Here is a 24,139-nt window from a genome sequence, read left to right on the forward strand (position 1 = left end):
CAACTACGATGGTATGTATATATTTATTTAAATTGTTATTTAAAGTTGATTGAATATACAAATTACAACTGCGGATTAGTTATAGCAATAATTAAAAAGAATGATGGTCAAAGTTCGAGATTCTTGTATGAATAATGCAAAATTCAAAGTATTGCGATCAAGATCATGTGGACAATCTTCGTTCTTTAATTCCTTGTATGCTTTCAAATTTGTGTTCTACAAGACTACAAGAGTTTCTGTCACTGAGTTCCAGCTATTGCATAATTGGTGTTATTATTATGTACTAATGAAACTTGAAAGTAAACGCTCAAGTCAGCTAAAAAATCAAAATTTTCGATACCCCACCCCTTTATCATCTACTGGTCTTATCTCTTTTCATCCTATAATTCTTCTACTAAAACAAAATTACTTTTACAATGTGTTTTATGTACTAAGCTTTTGATCACTAATTCAATAATTCCAAATTTGACATTTGTGGTCCAGAAAACAGCTTTCATTGTATCAGTACTTAATAGCAAATTGATGAAAAGTCGTACTGTTTTATAGTAGTCTTTTCCTTGTTGCTTCAAATTAATGCTTGGGTCTACCGTTGCAAAAATTTTGACAATTCTAAGCTTCTTTTTGTTAACTGATTCTATATAGCAAAAAGTTACACTTAATTATACAGCTTTCCAATTTTATTGCTGTTTTCATTACTAATTGAAGTAGCTAGTGAAGCATTGTGTATGCTTAAGGCTTGTGCTGCATATTCTCATGCCAATTGTCATTAGGTCCATAATGTGCCTATCTTATCCCATCTTGATATCCTTCGTCTTATACGTGCTTTTGTTTTCGATTTCTATGCTACAATGCAGTGCAAGCAACTGCTTAAAAGATGGTTCAGCTATTATGGATGGTACTATTACCAATACTTTAGTATCTCCTGGTGAAGTGTTTGAGTTCGGATTCTTCACTCCTGATGGGAACCACGATACTAGAAGGTATTTGGGCATTTGGTATTTTAACCAACACAATCCGAAGGTAATTGTGTGGGTTGCTAATAGAGGCAAGCCACTGTTGGAACCCAATGGCTCCCTTCTTATAAAAGATGGTTCTGCCATGCTGTTAGATAAGAAAGGTGCAACCTACTGGTCATCTGATACATCAAACAGTCCCATTGCGTCAGCGAGTGCCAACATCACGAACATCTTATGTCTAAATGACAATGGTAACTTAGTTTTATCTTTATCTCGGAGTAAAGAGCGAAGTCTGCGAACAGATAGATTGCTGTGGCAAAGCTTTGATTATCCAACTGACACATTTCTTCCTGAAATGGGTGTTAGTAATTTGACATCATGGGAGACTAGTAACAATCCTGCACAGGGCAAATATAATTTCATGTTGCAGCTTCAAGGGAATAACCAAAAAAAATTGGTTATTTCCAAAAAGGGATCACAATATTATTGGGAAAGCCAATTCTCACCATTTGATCAGACACCTCAAACATTGTTTGATTTATTGCTTAATAATTTTCCACCGGATGATTATAACAATTCGAGATTAGTGATGAAATTCAATGGACAGGTTCAATTTTGGAAATTGAATAGCCAAGGATTCTGGTCTCTTAATTGGTCTGAGCCAACAGATAGGTGTAATTTGTACAAGGTATGTGGAAACTTTGGCAGTTGCAATAGTAATAATGGGCTGGTGTGTAAGTGCTTTCCAGGCTTTAAACCTAGTCAACCAAACAGGTGGAATTCAGGAACCTTCTCCGAGGGTTGTTTTCCAAAATCATTGCCCTGTAGTAGAGATTACAACACAGATTTGTTCTTGAGGATGCCAATGATGAAAGTGAGCACCCCGGATAAAAATGAGACAGTTGAGAATTGTACGGCGGCATGCCTTGCAGATTGTAATTGTGTAGCGTACTCTTGTGGTACTGCTAACTGTACAGCAACATCAAATGAGATGTGCTTGAGGTGGAATAATCCACCTACTGACTTGCAAGAGGATTATCCTAATGGATGTACTATCTTCATTCGCAGTACGCTATCTGACATAGGTATGTTTTGTCTTTGCTTCTACTTGAATATCTTTTATTATCTCCTTAGGTATCATGTCATAATTCTTGTTACTTGCATTAATGTTTGTTGATAAACTGTTATAGAATGTCCCTCTAGACGCCAAGATAATGCATTTTTGCTAGCAAGAATGCATGATTCACATTCATTAGTTAGCCACTCATACTCGCCTTTCTAGGTGTGGTAATTAGTGATGACATATGAAAAAAAAGTACATGTTTACCTCGGAGATTTATTTTTCTGGACATATATAGATAACACAAATCCGGTGAGAATTTGTACTCCGTACCAATTATTTAAGTGACTATAATTGATCAAGACTAAATTTGTGAAGATTGAACAACTTAAAAGTCTTGAACTCAATTGTGCTGTTGACTGTTTAGGATAAGTGAAAGTGTGAAACTATACTTGCTGTCATAATGTGGCATTGTCAAACATGAAGTACTGAAACTGACATGAAGTGCATACACCCCTGTTGCAGAATTAACTCCAAGAGACTGCAAACCTTGTGGAACTTATACCATTCCATATCCCCTTAGCACTGCTGCAGAGTGTGGGGATAGATTATACAATAATTTTCACTGCAATGTGGAAACAGGGCAGGTTAGTTTCTTAACTTCCAATGGCACCTTCAATGTAACTTCAATCGATCCTGAAAAAATGAGCTTTTTTATCCAAGTCAGACATGGCAATTGGTGTGATAGTAGATATATGGACTCGATTGTTCTATCACCTGAGGATCCCTCACTATATAGTGTTAAAAACTGCAACATTATGAAAGAATCATCATTTTTAGAAGCTAAACAATCCTTTGTTGAAGTTGAGATGGGCTGGAAAAAATCACCAGAACCTGCATGCAATGCATCTTCAGATTGTCAAGTTTGGCCTCATACTACTTGTAAAGTGGCCAGAAACGGTGATAGGAGATGTATTTGTCGAACAAACTTCCATTGGGATGGATATAATATGAGATGTGTAAAAGGTAAGCTCCTAATGATGCAGTGCAAATTTTTAGCCCATTAAACTGTCTGTTTAAAATATTTTGCTTTTTAGCTGATATTATGTGCTTGGAAGTGAATGTTGGTGGAACCATATTACCACTGATGTTTGAGAAATCCTTTTCTTTCTGAGCATATCATAATGTTGACAATGTTTACTTTTGTCCTACAAAGTGAATTTCACTCTTAAGGTTGTAGCTCCTTGCGTAGCTGGTGCATTGTCAATTCTTCTTTTGTGTGGGATCTACTTTATCTATCATTTCCGGAAAAGAAGACTAATTGAACAACAAGGTACGTAGGCCTTGCCATTCATTTCTACAAAGTTATACGAAGTATTATAAAATCAATATTTGGTGTGCTAGATCTTTCAATTTTGCAAGGAAATAAAGAATGCAATAAATAAATACAGAATTTTTTGCTGCACTACTGCATTCCTGTAAATTTGCACTGATAGGAAATTGTTTACACTGATTATTAATGATGTCACAGGCTCTGTTGAGTTCAAGGGAGATGATATTGAAGGCATAGATGTGCCTTTCTTTGATTGGGAAAGCATCCTGGCTGCTACAAGCAACTTTGCAGACACATACAAACTTGGAACAGGAGGATTTGGTTCAGTGTACATGGTAATGATTCTTGCTTTAACCAAACAGATTTATGCTCTTTGCAAGTTGGATGACCTATCATTATGTGGGACATTGCATTCAGGGAAAGCTTCCAGATGGACAGAAAATTGCAGTCAAGAGGCTCTCAAGTGTATCCGTGCAAGGTGTTGAAGAATTTAGGACTGAGGTTAAGTTGATTGCCAAACTCCAGCACCGGAACCTTGTAAGACTTATTGGGTACTGCGTGAAAGCAGACGAGAAGATATTAGTCTATGAGTACATGCCTAATGGAAGCCTAGACTCTTGTTTATTTGGTCAGTTTGATACTCAAGTTGTTACCCATTCATGCATAAAATTGAATTCTTTGCCTTGTAACATCATAACTGTCCGATATTTTGCAAGAAGACGAAAAGCATTCTGTGTACTTAGACTGGAAGAAGCGTTTTGACATCATTTTGGGGATTGCTCGGGGCTTGCTTTATCTTCACCAAGACTCAAGGCTTAGAATTATTCATCGAGATCTCAAACCAAGCAACATTTTACTTGATGAAGAACTTAACCCAAAAATTTCAGACTTTGGCATAGCAAGGATTGTTGGAGGGAAGGAAACACAGGCAAGCACTAACAGAGTAGTTGGAACATAGTAAGTCACTGTTTTCAGTAGAGTAAACTAATTCCATACCTCATCATATAGTGTCACGGTTCCTGACTAATGTGCTAATTGCCTTTTATTTACTTATTTATTTTTACTGTATTGCAGTGGTTACATGTCACCAGAGTATGCATATGAAGGAATCTTTTCAGTAAAATCAGATGTTTTCGGTTTTGGTGTGATTGTATTGGAGACAATAAGTGGTAGAAGGAATTCGAAAATCTTTATGTTTGAGCACGGCCTTAGCTTGCTAGGACATGTAAGTACCTTCAAAAATAAAATGACTGGTTTATTCAATCATGATTCTGGACTAAATGTTATCTACTATCTAGGCCTGGAAATTATGGAATGATGATAAAGGACTAGAATTGATGGACTCAAAACTCAATGAATCCTGCTTTCCGTCAGAAGTTCTGAAGTGCATTCATATTGGGTTGTTGTGCGTACAAGAGGACCCAAGTGATCGTCCCACCATGTCATCCGTAGTTCATATGCTGAGTGGGGAAAATGCTTCTCTTCCACTTGCCAAACAACCAGCTTTTATGAATCGGAAACCATTATCAGAGAATGCCTCATCTTCCAGTGCAATGGATTCAAGTGTGCATGAGGAGATGACTGTATCTTCAGTAGGCCGGTAACTGACAGTTTCTCGTCGAAATTAAGCTGATCGAATCGGGCATGTGTGGCAGTGTGGTTGGGTGTGTGGTCATGTAATATATTGAAACAGAATGCCTGTTGGCTGTTGCATGATCACCTAATTCCTTAAACTGTCAAAAGTTGTCAGATATCCAGCGATTTTAGTAATTTGTTTATACTCGTGAAACAATTTTGTAAAGATTGTATTACTCCTTATAGTTTCCAATTTTATACTCCCAGCTCAAAAACCTCATTGCAACACTGGTTGCCACAAATAATGTATTTAGATCATTCTCATCTTCTGCATATGTTAAGAATTATGTAATTAACAAGCATAATATATTTAGATCATCTTCTTTTGGATAAATCAGTCACATTCATTTATTGGCTATTCGTATGTTTCTTGCACTCTTTATTTCACCTTTAGTATTCATGTCAGATGCTTGACACTCAAACATGAGTAAGCCATTTGGGCACTTCGAGTCTGACACACAAAATAGTCAAGTCGAACCCTTAAACACATATCTGTGTTGAATATAGATACCCGAGTTTGAGTTTATTGTTGTTTGAACTTAAAATGACGTTACTCTTATCAATACTCCGTATAAAATATGATTCCCATTTGTGTTTTTTTTTTTTTTAAAAAAGAGAGACTAAGTTAAACATAATTGTTTATCATGGGACATTTTTGTAAATAAATCAATAATTATTTCATTAATATGATCTCCACAATTAGTGGTGATGGGATAAATTTGTTGATTTATTTACGAAGATGTCATGTAATAAACAATTTTTGTTTCTCACAAATAGAAATTGGGGTAAGCTCCAAAAAGAGAAACACCTCTAAGACTAACACATAAACCTGACTAGAGTTCGAATACATTCCATCTAGTTTTTTTGGGTAGATGTCATGGACACAATAATTTAAGGGATCGTTTGGATAGATCATTTGGAATGGGTTGGAATAGAGTTTGAATACATTCCATCTAGTTTTTTTGTTTGGTTAAGGTTTTTAATAATTATATCTCATACCCAAGGGGTTATAACCTCCTCTTCCGCGCCCATATCCACCCCTTAAGATTCACAATCCATTATATTAATGAACGATAGAATCCATTCAATAATAAAACCAAACAACAATGACCTAATATGAGTTTTAAAATCCATACCAATCCATTCAAATCAATTCAACCTAAATTGTTAGAACTTTCCTTCCGATTCCTCGTAATTTTGGGATCAATTGTCATCGTCCATTCCTGTGAGTCTCTGACGCTTGAAAAAAAAAAAAAACCCCTCAACAGCGCATAACACAACGAGGACAATCATGTCATTGGAAAATAAAAAAGCCCTTCAATCCCAAACTGTAAAAGAAAACCGTGTGCCGTGTGGAATCGCCAGCTCCGCCGACTTACGGCGGAGCTTCCGAGTGAACCACCGACTCCGGCGTGAAATGGATGCAAACGAACTGAAGGAAGGCCTGAAAATCAGAGGAGAAATAGAGCGAGTTAATGGCAAGGAACTCAGTTACACCGACTTCGTTCAGAGGTATCCCGCCAAAAATCAACCTGTTGTTTTGACAGGTTTAATGGATGATTGCAAAGATTGGGTTGATTGTAATGGAAAACCTAATCTTGGTTTCTTCTCTTATCAATTTGGGAACTCTCAAGTTCAGGTTATTCATATTTTCCTCTTCTATTGATTAATATAATTGTTTCAGTAATTTAGTTTGTGGATGTTGTAATTAACTAATTATGATTGATGTCATGTAACATGGTTGATTTTGATGGTGCTGAATTATGGTGGTTGGTTTTATTGATTAGTGTAAAGATTAAATTATGTCCATTTTTTAAGAAAAATGAGAATTTCTAAAAGCCTAATGCCATTAGCTAGATTGTTGGTCCAATAATATGTGTTATTTAATTATTTAGGCTCTTTTATTGTTTCTTTGTTCTATTATCTTTCTTATTGTTCCTAAATAGCTTTAATTGAGGTATAATTTGCCACTCTTAAAGACACACACTTGTATTTCTTAATATTGGTATTGTTGTGCTTGCCTTAGTAGCCTGCTAGATGAGGTTTTTCCATTTTTAACAGTAGGCGCACTTTAGTTCCACAACTCCACAAGGTCCACAACTGAAAGTACTTTTTTTTTTTTCACTTTTATGTCCAACAGTGGCGTATCCATTAATTCAGAAGTGTAGATTCGGAATCATTAAAAAATAAAATATAGGTCCTCCACTTGTTAACTTTGGTGATTTCACGCTTACCAATGCACATTTTATAACCTAAATATCTTAAGATTAATTTTGTAAAAATTAAATTATAAATAGTTGATATCATAAAAATATTTTTATTTGAGATGAATCTGACAAGATTCCACTTGACTATATATATTTTTTCCAACGTATGAATCACAAAAAAATGATAAAAGAAGTGTATGCGTAAATATTGTAAAATTATAAACGTTGCAATTGAAATAGAAGGTAGAATGTATCAAAGGGTAAAAAATGATAAAGGGGTTTGCTGCTTTGTCTTTGAATGAGTTTTTTTTGGATATTAGGATTTTAGAAAAGTACTTTAAGCAAAAAAAAAAAAAGTTAAAAAAAAAAAAAAAACAAAGGTAAAGCAATCAGAATTTCATATACTTTGGAGAATAAAGTTACGGTAAAGGGATTTGATTTTTTTTTAGTCTTTAAATGATGAGTAATAAAAGCAAGAAAAAAAATAATAAAAAGAAAAGGCTGAAAAGTGATCGTTGTGGATTCGAACCCACAACCTTCAAGCCCATGAGCACAAGTGTATAATCAGCCAACCATTGAGCTATGCTATTTTTAGAATTACATTATTTCGGACAAATAGTTTATATACGTTTTTTTAAATTTTTTTTTTAAACCAAAAAGGAAAAAATAAAAAAAATAAAAAAAATAAAAAAATAAATATTTCCAAAAAATCAGTGGGTTCAATGAACCCATTGTGGATCCGCCACTGATGTCCAACATGGTTGCTTATTATATTGCTCCTCATTTTGGTTTCCAAGGCACATAATGTGTAGTGATATTGGCTGAAATCTCAATCTTGGTGATCTTGTTGCTAGGAATACTCTGAATACAAGGCATATGAAACTTCACTCTTTTACGATGATGATTGGCTGAATTTGTAACTCGACCAATATCGTATGCATGATGATCCTATTGATCCTGAGTCCTGACTATCAGGAGAAACTGAAATTTGTTGCTCTTACTTCTGATTTGTGTACATTGGGACTAAATGGTTGGGGCTTCAGTGCTGTAATGTCTATCTTGTAAGACAGTATTCCTGTTTATTGTATGCTACTGTCCAGCCCACAGGCGCGTAACTACTGAACTTGTTTCTCTTCAACCAGGTACATGAACTATGTCTCTAAAACGTGACAAATCAGAAACATAATGTCAGTAAGTCCTCTAAATTATGCTGCGTACTAGTTTTTTCTTTTCTTTTTTTTTTTTTTTTATTGCTTTGCAACACTATACCACATAAGCGTGCTTTACCCATTATATTATACAATTTTATACGAAGTGTAATTATTACTCCATTTCTTTAAGTTTGTCGCATTTGGAATATTCTATTTGAATAAGGAGAAGCCTTAACCATGATTAATCATCCTAATACAAGAAAAGGATTTGCTAGATAAGAACACCATTGGTAAACTTGTAACGTAAATGTGTAATAACTTTATAAGGGGTATGCATTTTTCAAGAATCAAGTTCATGCAGACGATCTAACTTCTTGCTTATAATGTGTATTTATGTTTGTTCTTTCTAGATGATGATTTAATAAATCTAATCATCAATGTCTCTAAGCTAAGAAATTTTTTGAATAGTAACCTTTTCTGACAGTTTGCTATATGATATGACTGAGAATGTCTTTTATGTGCTTGCAAATTGGTGTTCTCTAATGAGTTCCAGCTATGGAATAATCGGTATTATTACGTACGGTGGAAAGTAAATTAAATGCAATGATGTAGTCTAGTTATACTGTGTTTAATATATTAAACTTTTAATCAATAATTCAATAGACATTTTTGGCATTTGTGGTCCAAAAGACTGCTCCAATTCGTATTTTTAGAATTTAGACTAGTACTTGGACGAGGAATTTTAAGACTCTAACTGTTATGACTCTAACAGTACACGTTGGTATTTCACATGATATCAACAACAAATTATATCGATACCAACAAAACAATTTTATGTTCGTTGGTATCACTGAATAAGGTGGTTGGTATCATGGTGATACTATTTAAAGTATAATGAAATACCAACATGTGTTATGACATTATTTTTTTTTAAGTGTGGTAAAAGTGAATGGACGATTATGCCCTTGTTAGAGTTTAAACTAGTACTTAGACATAAAAGCTCCATTAATTTTATAGCTGTATAGCAAAAAAAAATAAAAGGTAGTCTTTCTTTATATTTATGCTTGGGTCTACCAGTGTTGAGAATTTGACCATTCTCTGATAGTTGGCATAAAAAAATGCAGCATGATCCTAAAGCATCACAATGCTTCACTAAAAATGAAAGCAGCAATCAAATTGGAAACAAAGCTGGTGTATCTTTTTGCTATACTAAATCAACAACGAAAACCATATATATCATCTCTAGCCGAATAATATAGTTCATTGGTTGCCACAAAACAAGATTAGGTCCATAATGTGCCTATGCTATCCCATTTTTTTCTTACTTATGCTCTTGTTTTTCATTCCTGTCCTAGAATGCAGTGCTAGTGAATGCTTAGAAGAACGTTCCAAGGTCATTGATGGTACTAGCAACAATACTATAGTATCCTCTGGTGGAGTGTTCGAGCTAGGATTCTTCAGTCCTGATGGGAACAACGGGAATACAAGGTATTTGGGTATATGGTATTTTAGTCAGTCCAATCCAAAGGTAATTGTGTGGGTTGCTAATAGAGATAAGCCACTAAAGGAATCCAAGGGCTCCCTTGTAATTCAAGGAGGTAAAGCTGAGCTATTGGATGGAAATGGTCTACTGTACTGGTCAACCAATGGTGTTCCATCTTCCCAAGTACAGACCACAATACCTGCAAATTCAGCTCCTACCTTTAACAGTTCCAAAATTTCCAACGAGATTTCTCCAACTGCTCGCCATTATGTAGGTTATAAATCTTATGGTCCATTACGAAAAAGAAATTTGCCTACAACAAATACAACAAGACTGTGTCTGCTAGATAGTGGAAACTTAGTTTTGGTGGATAGAAGATTGTCAAGACTGGAAAGCCCATACTTGTGGCAAAGCTTTGATCACCCAACTGACACATTTCTTCCGGGGATGACTGCAGATGGAAGTTTAGATCTTTCATCGACAACCTTAAAACTGACATCTTGGCAAAATCACAACAACCCAGCTCAAGGAAACTTCACATTCCCCCTACAACCTAGCTCGGCTAATGCTTTGTTTATTGTTGAAAATAATGAAAAAGGACATGCTAATTATTGGCAGAGCGGAACAACCCCTTTTGACAAGCTTCCAACTGCTTTGTCTAAATTATGGTTTAATGGCATTTCCCCACTTCAGAATAACACACGACTAGTGATGAACTTCACAGGACAGATTCAATTTTGGATAAACAAAAGTGATGGCTGGTCCTTAAATTGGTCTGAGCCAAGAGATGGTTGTAGTTTGTATGATAAATGCGGTATTTTTGGCAGTTGCAATAGTAACAATGGGAAGATGTGCAAGTGCTTGCCAGGATTCAAGCCTAGTGTAAAGTGGAATTTGGGAGACACTTATGAGGGGTGTTCTCGAAAATCTGGGTCTATTTGTGATAGGGACAATAGTTCGAGTGACATTTTCTTGACATTTAACATGATGAGAGTGGGAAACAAAACTTGTTCTCCTAGTTCTACTGAAACAAATTGCACTGCCCAGTGTCTTAATCAATGCAATTGTGTTGCTTACTCTTATGGTTTTGCTGACTGCTCAGGAGCACACACTTCTGGTGAGAATAAATGCTTGCTATGGACTGAATTGACTGACTTGCAAGAGGAGTATCCTGATGGAATTACTCTCTTTGTCCGCACAACACGGTCTGATATAGGTATTTTCTTTCTTATTGCTATTTAAATTACTCCCTCCCTCCATACCATCACAATTGATTCACAAATGTTCATAGATAATTGTCTCAGCCATAAGATCCAAGCAACAAAGATCCCGAGGTAAAACAGCTCCCATAGGCTCACTGTAAAATGTTCAGACAATTGGCTTAAGATCTGTAATTCTGTAGTAACTAGTAAGGCCTTGAGAACATGGCCAGAGTGAATGAGCAATAAAATAACAAGTTGCAACAAATCCTTTTTGACCAAGGAGTTATATGGAATGGGCTTAGGCCTTAGGGATTAAGGATATTCTCCTATTATACATTTATATTCAATTGTGTAAATACAGGCTATGAAAGAACAAGTTATGTAGATTGTGAATATATTCCAACCCTGAACTCAATGTGATCCTACTATAGTAAATTAGGAAAGTTAATGCTGTCGTGCATTGTTGTTAAACCTCGCTGACATGAGATTTATTGTCCTGTGGCAGACCCAACTTCAAGGGGATGCAGTCCTTGTGGAACCTATATTATTCCCTATCCCTTAAGCACTGGGAGAAATTGTGGGGATCCCTCATATTTCCATTTTCATTGCAACAGTACAACCAGTCAAGTTATATTCTCTACTCCAAGAGGCAACTTCAGAGTCACTTCAATTGATCAGGATGCAAAAAACTTTACAATCCAAGTCATGCATAGTAATTGTGACAATAAATATATCGAGTTGTTTATGTCTCTCAATGACTCCTTGCCTTACACTTTCAAAAATTGCAATGTTGTTAAGGACCGACCTTTAATTTGAGCTGAACAGCCTTTTATTGAAGTTGAGATGAGTTGGCAGCCACCACCTGAATTTCTTTGTCATGCACCCTCAGAGTGTAACCAATTCCACCATACTAGCTGCAAAGCCACAAATGGGGTGGAAAAGAGGTGCCTCTGTCGATCAAAGTTCCATTGGGATGGCTTGAAGTTGGAATGTACCAAAGGTGAGATGCTTAAAATGTCCTGCTCAGTTACTCATTTCTGCTGGCAATTGTCTATCAGTATGTGCTTTTCACTCATATCTAATTACTTGAGAGTGGATACTGATATAGCTTTAAATAAGTATGTAATTATGTTTATGTTGTTAATATTCAATTTTGAGCCTATAATCTTTCTTTATTGCTCTTTATAAAATCTTAACTATGTTTGCTTTCTGTGCCATAAAAGTACCTTTTCCTCTCAAGGTTGCAGCTCCTTGCATAGCTGGTGCATTGGCAATTGTTCTTTTGTGCAGTATATTCTTTGTTTGCCATGCCAGGAAAAGAAGAAAAAATAAAAAGCAAGGTAAGTCTTATAAATTTATTTTTACATGCTGCATACTACTAGGTATGAAATACTTCCTCCGTTTCTTTTTAATTGCTACACTTTCCATAATTTGGAAATTCTGAATTAGTTGCAACACTTCCATTTTTTACATTTCTTTCTCTCTATCTCTCTCCTATCCACATGGGTCCCTCTTATTTTTCTCTCTATCTCTCCCCTCTTTAAAAATTGTGTAGGAGACTGTGAAAATAAAAGTGTAGCAACTAAAAAAAACGGAGGAAGTATAACATATCAGTTGTGCTGCAAGGAAAGGTAATACTTTCTTCATTTAGAAATAGTTGCATCGTTTTTACTTTCACGCTTGTCAATATATAACTTCAACCATTAATATATCAAATTATCATAAAAAGATCGTAAATAGTTGATATATATGAGACGAATCTAAGAGGATTCCAAATGATGACCGTTTTTTCTCAATTAAAACTTAGAAGTTATCAAAGATAGTCAATGTAGAGTGTGTGAAAAGGGTAAAAGTCAAAAACATTGCAGTTATTTCTTAACGTAGGCAGTACATTAAATATGGTTTTCCACGATAAATTTGCTTTTAGCATCTTTGCATACCCTTCCTGTAAACTAGGAAATCAGAAATTACATGTGGTATCTGTTTACACTGAGTAAGTCCAGCGATATGACAGGTTCACTTGAATTCAACGAAGATGATACTGCAGGCATAGATGTGCCATTTTTCGATTGGGAAAACATAATAGCTGCTACAAACAACTTTGTAGATGCAAATAGGCTTGGGACAGGGGGATTCGGTTCTGTGTACATGGTAATAATTTTAGATTCTATTATGACTTGAGAGAATCTTATGTTTGCAAGTTTGATAACCTATCATTATGTGGGACAATGCATTCAGGGAATACTTCCAGATGGGCAGAAAATCGCTGTCAAGAGACTCTCAACTGTATCGGTGCAAGGTGTTGAAGAATTTAGGACTGAGGTTATGTTGATAGCCAAGCTCCAGCATAGGAACCTTGTAAAACTTATTGGGTACTGCATGAAAGCAGATGAGAAGATATTAGTCTATGAGTACATGCCTAATGGAAGCCTAGACTCTTGTTTATTTGGTCTGTTAATTACCAAGTTGGTACCCTATCTGTGTATAAGATTAATTATTTTTTCTTCTAGTAACAATGTCATTTATGTGATATTTTGCGAGAAGATGAAAGGCATATTGTATACTTGGACTGGAGGAAGCGTTTTGACATCATTTTGGGGATCGCTCGGGGCTTGCTTTATCTTCACCAAGACTCAAGACTAAGAATAATTCATCGGGATCTCAAACCAAGCAACATTTTACTGGATGAAGAACTTAATCCAAAAATATCAGACTTTGGCATAGCAAGGATTGTTGGTGGGAAGGAAACAGAAGCAAGCACTATGAGAGTAGTTGGAACATAGTAAGTCAGAATATTTAGTAGAGTAAACTAATTCTAAACCTCATCATATAGTGTCACAATTCATGTGCTAATTGCCTTATTTTAAACTGTGATGCAGTGGTTACATGTCACCAGAGTATGCATATGAAGGAATTTTTTCAGTAAAATCTGATGTTTTCGGTTTTGGCGTGGTTGTATTGGAGACAATAAGTGGTAGAAGGAATTCGAAAATCTTCATGTTTGAGCACGGCCTTAGCTTGCTAGGACATGTAAGTACCTTCAAAAATAAAATGACTGATTTATTCAATTGTGATTTTGGACTGACTTAATGTCATCTACTATCTAGGCCTGGAAATTATGGAATGAAGATAAAGGACTAGAATTGATGGACTCAAAACTCAACGAATCCTGCTCTCCGTCAGAAGTTCTGAAGTGCATTCATATTGGTTTGTTGTGCGTACAAGAGGACCCAAGTGATCGTCCCACCATGTCAACCGTAGTCCATATGCTGAGTGGGGAAAATGCCTCTCTTCCACTTGCCAAACAACCAGCTTTCATGAATCGAAAACCATTATCAGAGAATGCCTCGTCTTCCAGTGCAATTGATTCAAGCGTGAATGAGGAGATGACTGTATCTACAATAGGCCGGTAACTGATTGTTAGCATTGAAATAAAGCTGAAAGAATATGGCTTGTGTGGCAGTGTGGTTGGGTGTGTGATCATGTAATATGCTGAAACTGAAAGCCTGTTGGCTGTTGCATTTCTTATAACCTAATTCATTAAACTGTCAAAAGTTGTCAGATCTTCAGCAATTTTAGTCAATTGTATAAATTCATGAAACAATTTTGTAAAGATTGTATTACTCCTTATAGTTTTCAATTATATGTAGACTATTTACAGTAATACAGACCCAGTTCAAAAATGTCATTGCATTCAAAGGCTGGTTGCGACAGAGAATCTATTTCTTCTCTATATAAATCAATAACATTCATTTATTGACTATGGTTTTGTTTGGTGGAGAATGAGCTTATTCCACCGAGCTCTTTTTCATCAGCTTATTCAGTATGTTAAGGTGAAACTACATTTATAGCCCCATTTAGTCTCATAATTAGGTTATTAGTCATTTTGCATTAACTTTAACTTAAAGTAATCAGCTATTAACCAAACACTTTTATATAATCCGTTAATACTTTCACTTAGTCAAATTAGTTATAATCACCCAGTCAAAATCAACTAACATAATCAATTTCAGCTTTCAAACTTTCCAGCAAATATGGCCTACATATGTTACTTGCACTCTTTATTTCACTTTAAATATACATATTAGATCCTCAATATTGGAATATGAGTAAGACAATTGACTAATTATAGAAGTCTTGCACAAAATAATGGAGTCGAGCACTTAACACATATAAGACTAACACACGAACTTAAATTAAGGGCTTGTTCTCATTGATTGAACTTAACTTAACTTATTAGAGTTGAACTGAACTGAAGTGAAATGAACTGAACTGAACTTATTAGAGCTGAACTGAACTAAAAATAATCGTATGAAAACGGATCCCAAATATGTGCAAAATAATTTAACACCATTCTAGTTAGTCAACTTCTAATTGGTTTAAAACCCGAACCGCACACACGATTTGACATCTCAAATTAGGGCATTTGGCCTATACGAATCTATTATTGGGCCAATAATCCTAATCTGCCTCAACAAAATTTATGGGTTAGCACATAGGAAAAAAAGCCCTCCAATCCCAAACAGTAAAAAATACAAAAAAATAAAAATAAAAATAAAAATTACCAAAAAAAAATCGTGAAGAATCGTCAGCGCCACCGAGTTACGGCGGAGCTTCCGAGTGAACCACCGATTCCGGCGTAAAAATGGATGCAAACGAACTGAAGAAAGGCCTGATAATCGGTGGAGAAATAGAGCGAGTTAATGGCAACGAACTGAGTTACACCGACTTCGTTGAGAGGTACCTCGCCAAAAATCAGCCTGTAGTTTTGACAGGTTTAATGGATGATTGGAAAGCTTGCAAAGATTGGGTTGATGATGATGGAAAACCTAATCTTGTTTTCTTTTCTAATCAATTTGGGAATTCACAAGTTCAGGTTATTCATGTTTTCCTCTTCTGTTGATTAAAGTAATTATTTCCGTAATTTAGTTAATGGATGTTGTAATTATGATTAATGTCATGTAATTGTGGTGGTTGTTTGTATTGATTAATGTGAAGATTGAATTATGTCATCTATATTTGTACCCTGATATATGATATTGTGGGAGTAATGTTTGATGAGTGTGAAGTATGATAGAAAGGCGAAATCGAGCCTTTTGGATATTGGAGTGATATTCATTGTTATGAAGCAGTTGAATGTTGTAAATTAGTAAATGTGTATGATTGATGATGATAGATGTCTTAAGCTTTTGATACATGATGATTGATTATGATTTTTGGTGCATGTTGTTACATTTATCTATTTGTTATAATTTTTTCTATAATTGATGAGAGATGTGTACAAACTAGGTTTATACATCGTTTTGGTTAGTGTAGGGCTATGTGACAATGTGAATCACGGAAGATACGGGCTGCCTGATGATTCCTACTAATATGCAGTAATGCTCTGCAAGGATAGCTATTATTGTTATTGATATTTTGGTCATGTGTTTGAATTTGATGTGGATTTGTTGACAGACTAGCTGTTTGATGTTGCTTTTTGATGGTCCATTTAATCCATTACCGTTACACTGAACTTCAAGCCTTCAGCTGGAGGATTGTCATTCCTACTTTATACTTCTAATAGATATCAATGCCTTTGTTATTCCTTTTGAATTCCCCTTTACACAATACGTGACTTCACTGCGCTTTAGAGTTCATGGTCATCGCCATAAACTACATGAGGCCATAATATATGCTGTCCTTTACAGTTTAATATCAGGAGATTTGACCTGTATTTCCTGCTTATGTAGAATGTGTGTGCCGTGAAGTACTATAGTTGGCCAAAATCAAATTGCTACTTTATGGCATTTTACATTGTCTAGTGATGCATGATATGCAGATTGCGGACTGTTATAGCATGGAATTTACCGATCAAAGAAGAGAAGAAATGTCTGTTTCAGAGTTCATTAAATATTGTGCTGCACTAAATGGAGATAACAGGGATGTTCATCACAATGTTTCCACTGATGGCTGCAGTGATAAGTCCTTTTTATATTTGAAAGACTGGCACTTTGTTAAGGTATAAGCTGAAATCAGGCCCTCATGCTTTCTGTCATATAATTTATGGCTCTTTTGTTCTCTAATTTTTTGTTTATAAAAGTCTGATTTCTATTTTGGATGGCAAAAGGAGAATGTTTCTTAAATGAGAAGCTCCGTGTGGGACATTCTAACATATATATTGAGAAACTTATTTTTGTAATGTAGATTTCTTAATAAATCTTATTCTTGCACAAAAATTGTTTATACGGCTTTGCAGGAGGTAGTTGTGCACTGCTACAGATTTTGCTTATTTTGTTTGTGTTTGTGGAAGGTTCTTCAATCTATGTATGATGTACATTTACTTTTCTTGTCATTCAAGAGTGTGACACAATGTGGTGCTTCCATTCTAGGTTATGGAGGGAGCACCTGGTTGCACTTAATGAAGCATAAGTTTTGAAGTCTTTCCCTTAAGTTTTCTAGAAGGCCAATGACCATTAGCTAGATTGTTGAGGAAATGAAATCTACGAATGACAATAATATGTGGTACTTATGCTCTTTTATCGTTTCTTTAATTCATTATCTTTCTGATTGTTCCTAAATGCTGCTGTAAGAGTTTTAATTGGGGGATAACCTGCCATTCTTAAAGACACATGTAGTTCTTAATGTTGGTCTAAAAAAATTGTTGTGCCGGTCTGCTACGTGAGGTTTTTCATTATAAACAGTTGGTGCACTTTAGGTCCACAACTGAAAGCACTTTTTTTCATTATTATGTCCAACATGATTGCTTATATTATTATCATTTTGGTTTTCCAGACATAATGTGTAGTGATTTTGGCTGAAATCTCAATCTTGGTTATCTTGTTGGTAGGAATACCCTGAGTACAAGGCATATGAAACTCCACTCTTTTTCAATGATGATTGGCTGAACTTGTACCTTGACCAGTATCGCATGCATGATGATCCTGACTATCAGGAGAGAAATGAAATTTGTTGCTCTGACTACCGTTTTGTGTACATGGGACCAAAAGGTTGGGGCTTCAGTGCAGTAGCATCTATCTTGTATGACAATATTTCTGTTTATTGTATGCTACTGACCAGCCCACAGGCTCATAACTACTGAGCTTGTTCCTCTTCATCTAGGTACATGGACCCCTCTGCATGCCGATGTTTTCAGGTCATACAGTTGGTCAGCAAATGTATGTGGGACAAAATTATGGCTTTTTCTACCTCCTGCTCAACGTCACCTTGTATTTGACAGGTATTCTTGCTAGGTAATGTTAAAGTAGGATATGTGAACATTAATAGATTGTTGGACTTTTATTGTGTAACGGGAGTTATGAACCCATTTTAAGTCTTCCTTGTACTAAGAGTAGCCTTATTACAAGGTTTTACAGAAGACAGAATTTGTTTAGGGTTATCAAATGTGGGCATCTTTACCCCAATTTTTTGGAGAGGCTGTTCTGAGGCTTGCCCCTTAAATTCTACTTTGTAGTTCACAGTGAGATAGCCTTATTATTGTATCTAGGCACCTCTGTTAGTCCTCTGAATCCTGTCTGTGACAGATCATGAAGCTATCTCTTTGAGTAGTTTTTTTAGGCAGAACAACTGACGCTTGCAAGTTATTGAAAATAGGGAATTTTGTCAGTGTATGTCTTGCTTCATGAAAAAAATATTATGAGAGTACCTGTCTTTTATGTTCATTTGAATCACATATGAGAAATATTATCTATATTGTGCTTGACATGAGTTTTTTTGCATGGTTTTCTTTTTCTGCATTGGATCCCAGTGGCATGAGATTTTCAATTCTTGAGTCATGTTATTACATTCTACATATACTTGGAAAAATAAAAGGGAGTTTTCAGAATTTTATCTGCTTTTTTTCTTTTGGTAAACGAATTTTATCTGCTTTATCTACTTCATCTGATCATACCTGCTACTTGTTAATATTTACTTCAATGAATGCAGGCATTTGAAAAGTTCTGTATACAATATATTTGAGGATGTCAATCATTCAAAGTTCCCTGGTTTTAAGAAGGTAGCTTATATCTTGCTTGCTTGCTTGAGCTCCCTGGCAAATTTATGAAGCATTCTTTGGGCATGAATTTACTCTTTTGAGTTTTCATCACAGGCTATCTGGTTAGAGTGTACCCAATTAAAGAATGAAATAATATTTGTTCCCAGTGGATGGTACCATCAAGTGCATAATCTGGTATGACAAAAATTGGTGTGCTTTGTACAATTTGTTGACTTTTCCATTTGTTTTGCTCCTTTGATGTACGTGCCTGTATTAATTGTTGCTATTGCTATTGAATAATGTCATTTAAGATAATTGTCTTGGAGCTGGCGAACACATTTATAATTGCAACTGATTGGTGTAGACATGATCTAATAGTGATTAATCTAAAATTTTGATTCCTGATGATAATATCAAAAAAAAAAAAAAAAAAAAAAAAAAAAAAAAAAAAAAAAAAAACCTTAGTTCCCTTCTAGATTTCCGATCCTCTTATCTATGTTGCATTTGGGTTGCAACAATATCATTGATGGCAATTTATTCTTTTTAGTTTTTTCCAGGAAGATGCAATATCTATCAATCACAATTGGTTCAATGGTTATAATCTTGACTGGGTGGTAAGTTAATAGATGATACCTTTCAGTTGATGATTAGCGGGAATTGAGAATGCCATGCAATTGATTTTGTGGTCGTCTTATACAGTGGGATTTGCTTGAAGGGGACTACAATGAGGCTAAGGAGCTAATAGAGGATGTAAGGGACATATGTGATGATTTTGAGAGCCTCTGCCAACGTAATCTTGCTGCTAATACAGGTAGGCAATTCAGGAAGCTTTAAATCTATGACAATACAAGTATAGCATCATATTTAAAACCGCATAGTGAAAGGCAAGCCCAATTATTTGAAGAATTTTGAAGTTGGTCTGATAGACGGATATGACAGTGCTTGTTAGAATGTGGTGTTACCAGAAGACAGCTATGGGCTATTTTTAGAGATCTTTCATTTGTTTTATGCTACCAATGTAAATAATCTAAAGGGTGCCCATGTACTAATTATGTTTCATGATATTGGCTCCTTATACCCCTATCTCATTTATTTTTTCTTCATACAGGCATGAACTTCATTGATTTCTTCACCTTCATTGTACGCATGTCTATAGCCAACTTGCTCCATCTTTCTAATCATGCTGAAGGTTGCAATAATGATTATACGGCTTTATGTTCGTGGGCTGAGCATACTATATCAAATCTGATGTCTATCAGGAGAGTTGCTTCAAGAATGGAATCCACATGTCTAACAGAAGACAAGCCAGCCCTGTTGGATATCCAGAAGATCTGGAGGGACCCTTCTTTTGTACAACTGTACTCTGCTCTGAACAGAACATTTGAAAAACTTCATGGTCAATGCAGTCATAAATATGAAGGTGAAGATGCCCTACAGAATGAGATCAAACATCATGATTTCATCATTGCAACTGGATCAGTTGTTTCAAATTCAAGAAGCCTTATCAGCTTAATTGACTGCAATCTAAAAGATTATAAACTTCTTTTGGATAAATTACTGGTTGATGAGCCAGATAAGAAATGTTAGCATCTTCATAGAATTTTTTACAACATTCATCTTGAGGTGATGTTGCAATGGAAATTGATTAACAGCATTTTTTTCCAATGAAGATAATTCTAGGGTTGCTTAAGGTCTCCTATGTGTACATCTTGTCTTCTGTGGTAAAAAAATCCTCTAGTTAGGCAATGCAAGGTATGTGCCTTACTGCCTTTAGCTGATGAGCTAACTTGATACTAGCTTGATGTATTGTTCGTCAATGCTTTTTGGTGGCTAGATCAAGGGACAAGTATTTGATTTTCTCGCTTTGTACATGTTCTCTTTGTTAAGGCCTTGACGCTCTTGAGAAACAACGAGTCTGTCACTCCTTTGTCCACTTGTCCAGCATGTTTGTTGTATTCTGGAATTTCCTATTAATAGCAGCTTACCTATTTTTTCCATATGCTGCCTGCTTTAATTTTTGACATTTAACAATGTTACCTAGTATTTACACCTTTTCATTAGAATTTTTTCTGTTTAATGAGAATTTTTTTCACTATTTTGAGGCTACTTTTTCTGTTAAATGAGAATTTTTCAGTTTAATGAGAATTTTTTCACTATTTCAAGGCTACTTTTAATGTCTTTCTATAGATAGTGTGAAATTGTCTCACTCAAGATTTACTCATGTATCTTAAATGTTTTAAGTGTAGATACACCCACGCAAATAGCTTTTATGGAAATAAACACTCTAGTGACATAGAATCTTGCTGTTGGTTTATTTTGCAAATTCTAGTGGTAGCAATAAAAGACTTGGAGAGGTTCAAAACTCAGATAATAGATTGTAGTCATAATATCAGCAACTGGTGAGCTTTGAAATTGCCTACTTATTATTGTCCTTCTTCCATCTAGCATGTCTAAGAGTATGATCGAATTATGTTTTGTATTGCTATAGTAATTTGAGCACATATTTGACGCTTAAGGCTTTATTGGAGTACACTTGTTCATCTCTTTGGTCACATTGCAATAGTTTACTCAGACTATCTTGGGCAGAAACAGTTTAGATTCTTGAAAGATGTATTTTCTATATAATTTCCCACAATAATGCTAGAATAAAAATAAATTCCTTTTGTGCGTCGTTTTGGAAACTAATTCCCTAGATACCGTCCATGTAGGATCGGTATTGGGTGTATTTTTTTTTTTTTTTTCACCTTAAAACCGCTAATGACAATATCGGTTATAGCTATAAAATCGCTACTGTTATTAGCGGTTTCAGAAAAGAGACCGCCTATTTCAATAAACAGGTCTCTTTTCTTCCTCAACCTTTTTAAAAATAAAAATAAGTAAGGAGGCAAAGAGACCTGTCAATAAAAAAGGAGGTCTCTTTGCTGATACCATGTGTTAGCCAACAACAGGAAAGAGAGCGCCCACTATTACTGTTAAGTTCAAAGAGACCTAATTTCATTAATAACTGGTCTCTTTGCTTTTTCTAAAAAAAATAAAACAAAACCGCTAATGTTGCTAGCGGTTTTAACATAAAACCGTTAACAACATTAGCGGTTTTAAACCGATCCTACGTGGACGGTATTTTGGGAATTTGTTTTCAAATTGGTGTATAGTGGGAAATTGTTTTTGTTTTAACATTATTGAGGGAAATCCCTCTGTCTTTTTGGAGTGAATTATGTTCTTGAAAATTACACATGCAAGCCCATGGTGTGATTTACTTAAAAGTTTTTAAAAACTGAAATTGTTTGGTAATTGGTGCATAAACCAGCTCTCAACTTCTCATTTTTGTCAACTTTGACCAATTGTTTTTAATTGCAATATCATTATAATTTATTGTACCTATAAATTATATTCTATGGATATATGCAAGCTATTTAAAACTTTTATTTAGAAATGACTTTTTACATTATATTTGATAGATATTTTAATATAAACAATAGTCAAAGTTCCGAGGCTTGACCTCCATAATCAAATGTGACCTATTGTGATAGAGATTTAAACTAAACTAATTAGAAGCAATAACTAGACTAATTGCAATTGAAAGCTATGGGAGATTTCTTTAATCTGAAACCGGGTATTCGGTTGCGAGCCCACTAAACCCTGCTTATAAGAAGGTAGCACGGGAAGAAATTACATAACTGCATTTTGCTATATTGAATTTATACCTCAGTGATGTATCTATTTATGCGACATTATCTTTGTTTAATTGACTAATGATTGTGTAATGAATGATATATATATATTTGATTAGGTGTTAATGGATATGTGACATTCTTGGTTTCTGTCCATTTCTTTATTTATTGAAGTTATGTGCAAATTACTCCTATATTTTGATGAATAGTTTTTTGGTCATAGCTGAGTTAGACATGATGTTCTAATTTCTTCTTCTTCTGCAGTGAGCACATGCTAAGATTTGCTAACCCTTGTGTTATGGTGATTTTAGGTCAGTTTCTTACACTTTCCTATGTTTCATGTTTTCCCTATTTCATGGACCTAGGTAAAACAATATCTTCTTGCATGTCTTTCATATTTTTAGTCCCTTAATTAATCTTCTTGCCTCCTAACATTTGAAAATCTCCCTAAAATACTTATTTCTTATAAATAAAATAAAAAAGGATAGAAGGGACAAACTGTTTTATCACAATTGTTTTTGTAGGGTCAACTCCTTGCTAAGCTGACTACCTAGATCATCTATTTCCTCACATTCTAGTGATTTCATAAATTCTAGCTCATATTTAGATTCTTGGAAGCTGTATTTTATTAAGATAGATGCTCTGCTGTTGGATTTAAACTTGTTAAAAGTCATAGTTGCACATGCATGCCCTTGTATTGTGTGAACTTCTTATCATCTTATGTAGAACTTTCGAATAGCTTGGATTTTCCTTTTCACTCGCGGACTTCAAAGCATCATGGATTTCCTCAACTCTGTGGACTTTGGTAAATCCTGTGTTGCTTGGATTCTAATATAAGTGTCCAACACTTTAACATGGATAAGTGTCAAATACAGCCATTTTATGATATTAACTTTGCATGATTTTGGTCTAAAATAAAGTGTTTAATACCTATATCAAGTGTTGAGTTTCCAACACGGAATAAGGAGTGAGGAGCAGAGTAACATAGGCGTAAATCTGATTTTGTTTGTAATTTGATGGTACATGCATCTGGTCTCACACTAAAATTCAATATACTATGCTGTATACTTGTATGTTGGTAATGCAAATTCGCTTATATAACTTTCTTGAGGTCTTGAAGAATGACAAGGATAATTAAGCCTTGCAACATTTTGTAGGGTTTGCTGCACTAAACCTTCAAAGCAGAAATTAAGATTGGTACTTTATGCTGGCTTTCTCCTTGATCTGTCATTTTGGAAGAAATATGGACTACTCTTTTCTTTTTGATATATTTTTGTTTTTTTTTCCTACTGTTTGTAATGCTTTGTCATATCTTATCTAGATAGTATTACTTCCTCCATCGGAAAATGAGAGACACGTATACTAGATAGGATGCTAGGGAAAAGGTGTCAAGTTTATTAAAAGATCTATAGATTATACTTAGATTTTCAAGAGTGGTGGAGGATATGCATAAGATTACTTCATTA

The 24,139-nt window shown here is 35.0% G+C and overlaps 1 protein-coding gene and 1 pseudogene across 2 annotated transcripts; both read left to right on the top strand.

Moving 5' to 3' along the window:
- The first annotated feature begins 525 nt into the window (after nucleotides 1–525).
- Nucleotides 526–14,779, top strand: LOC145566108 (uncharacterized; annotated as a pseudogene). Its single transcript, XR_014095360.1, has 19 exons — nucleotides 526–2,041; nucleotides 2,542–3,042; nucleotides 3,233–3,349; nucleotides 3,548–3,684; nucleotides 3,767–3,977; nucleotides 4,069–4,306; nucleotides 4,424–4,574; nucleotides 4,648–4,949; nucleotides 6,350–6,623; nucleotides 8,167–8,252; nucleotides 8,827–8,909; nucleotides 9,698–11,041; nucleotides 11,533–12,027; nucleotides 12,251–12,367; nucleotides 13,042–13,178; nucleotides 13,266–13,476; nucleotides 13,572–13,809; nucleotides 13,907–14,057; nucleotides 14,135–14,779. The product of XR_014095360.1 is annotated as an uncharacterized LOC145566108 (transcript).
- Nucleotides 14,780–15,513: 734 nt separating this feature from the next.
- LOC145568324 (arginine-specific demethylase JMJ20-like) lies at nucleotides 15,514–20,955 on the top strand. The gene is made up of 9 exons (XM_081627750.1): nucleotides 15,514–15,903; nucleotides 16,849–17,028; nucleotides 17,857–18,016; nucleotides 18,129–18,246; nucleotides 18,954–19,023; nucleotides 19,117–19,197; nucleotides 19,560–19,616; nucleotides 19,702–19,813; nucleotides 20,111–20,955. The coding sequence occupies exons 1-9, from the start codon at nucleotides 15,673–15,675 to the stop codon at nucleotides 20,587–20,589; spliced, it is 1,488 nt and encodes a 495-aa protein (XP_081483876.1). The 5' UTR covers nucleotides 15,514–15,672; the 3' UTR covers nucleotides 20,590–20,955.
- The last annotated feature ends 3,184 nt before the right edge of the window (nucleotides 20,956–24,139 follow it).

This window comes from Chenopodium album, chromosome 11 (genome assembly GCF_948465745.1).
Source record: "Chenopodium album chromosome 11, dcCheAlbu1.1, whole genome shotgun sequence".
NCBI lineage: Eukaryota > Viridiplantae > Streptophyta > Magnoliopsida > Caryophyllales > Amaranthaceae > Chenopodium > Chenopodium album.

What these genes read in the sequence shown, in the direction of transcription:
- LOC145568324 (XM_081627750.1), top strand. Translation starts at nt 15,673, where the DNA reads ATGGATGCAAACGAACTGAAGAAAGGCCTGATAATCGGTGGAGAAATA. An exon ending in TTGGGAATTCACAAGTTCAG is followed by an intron (nt 15,904 to 16,848) that starts GTTATTCATGTT and finishes CATGATATGCAG; the next exon opens with ATTGCGGACTGTTATAGCAT. An exon ending in ACCATCAAGTGCATAATCTG is followed by an intron (nt 19,198 to 19,559) that starts GTATGACAAAAA and finishes AGTTTTTTCCAG; the next exon opens with GAAGATGCAATATCTATCAA.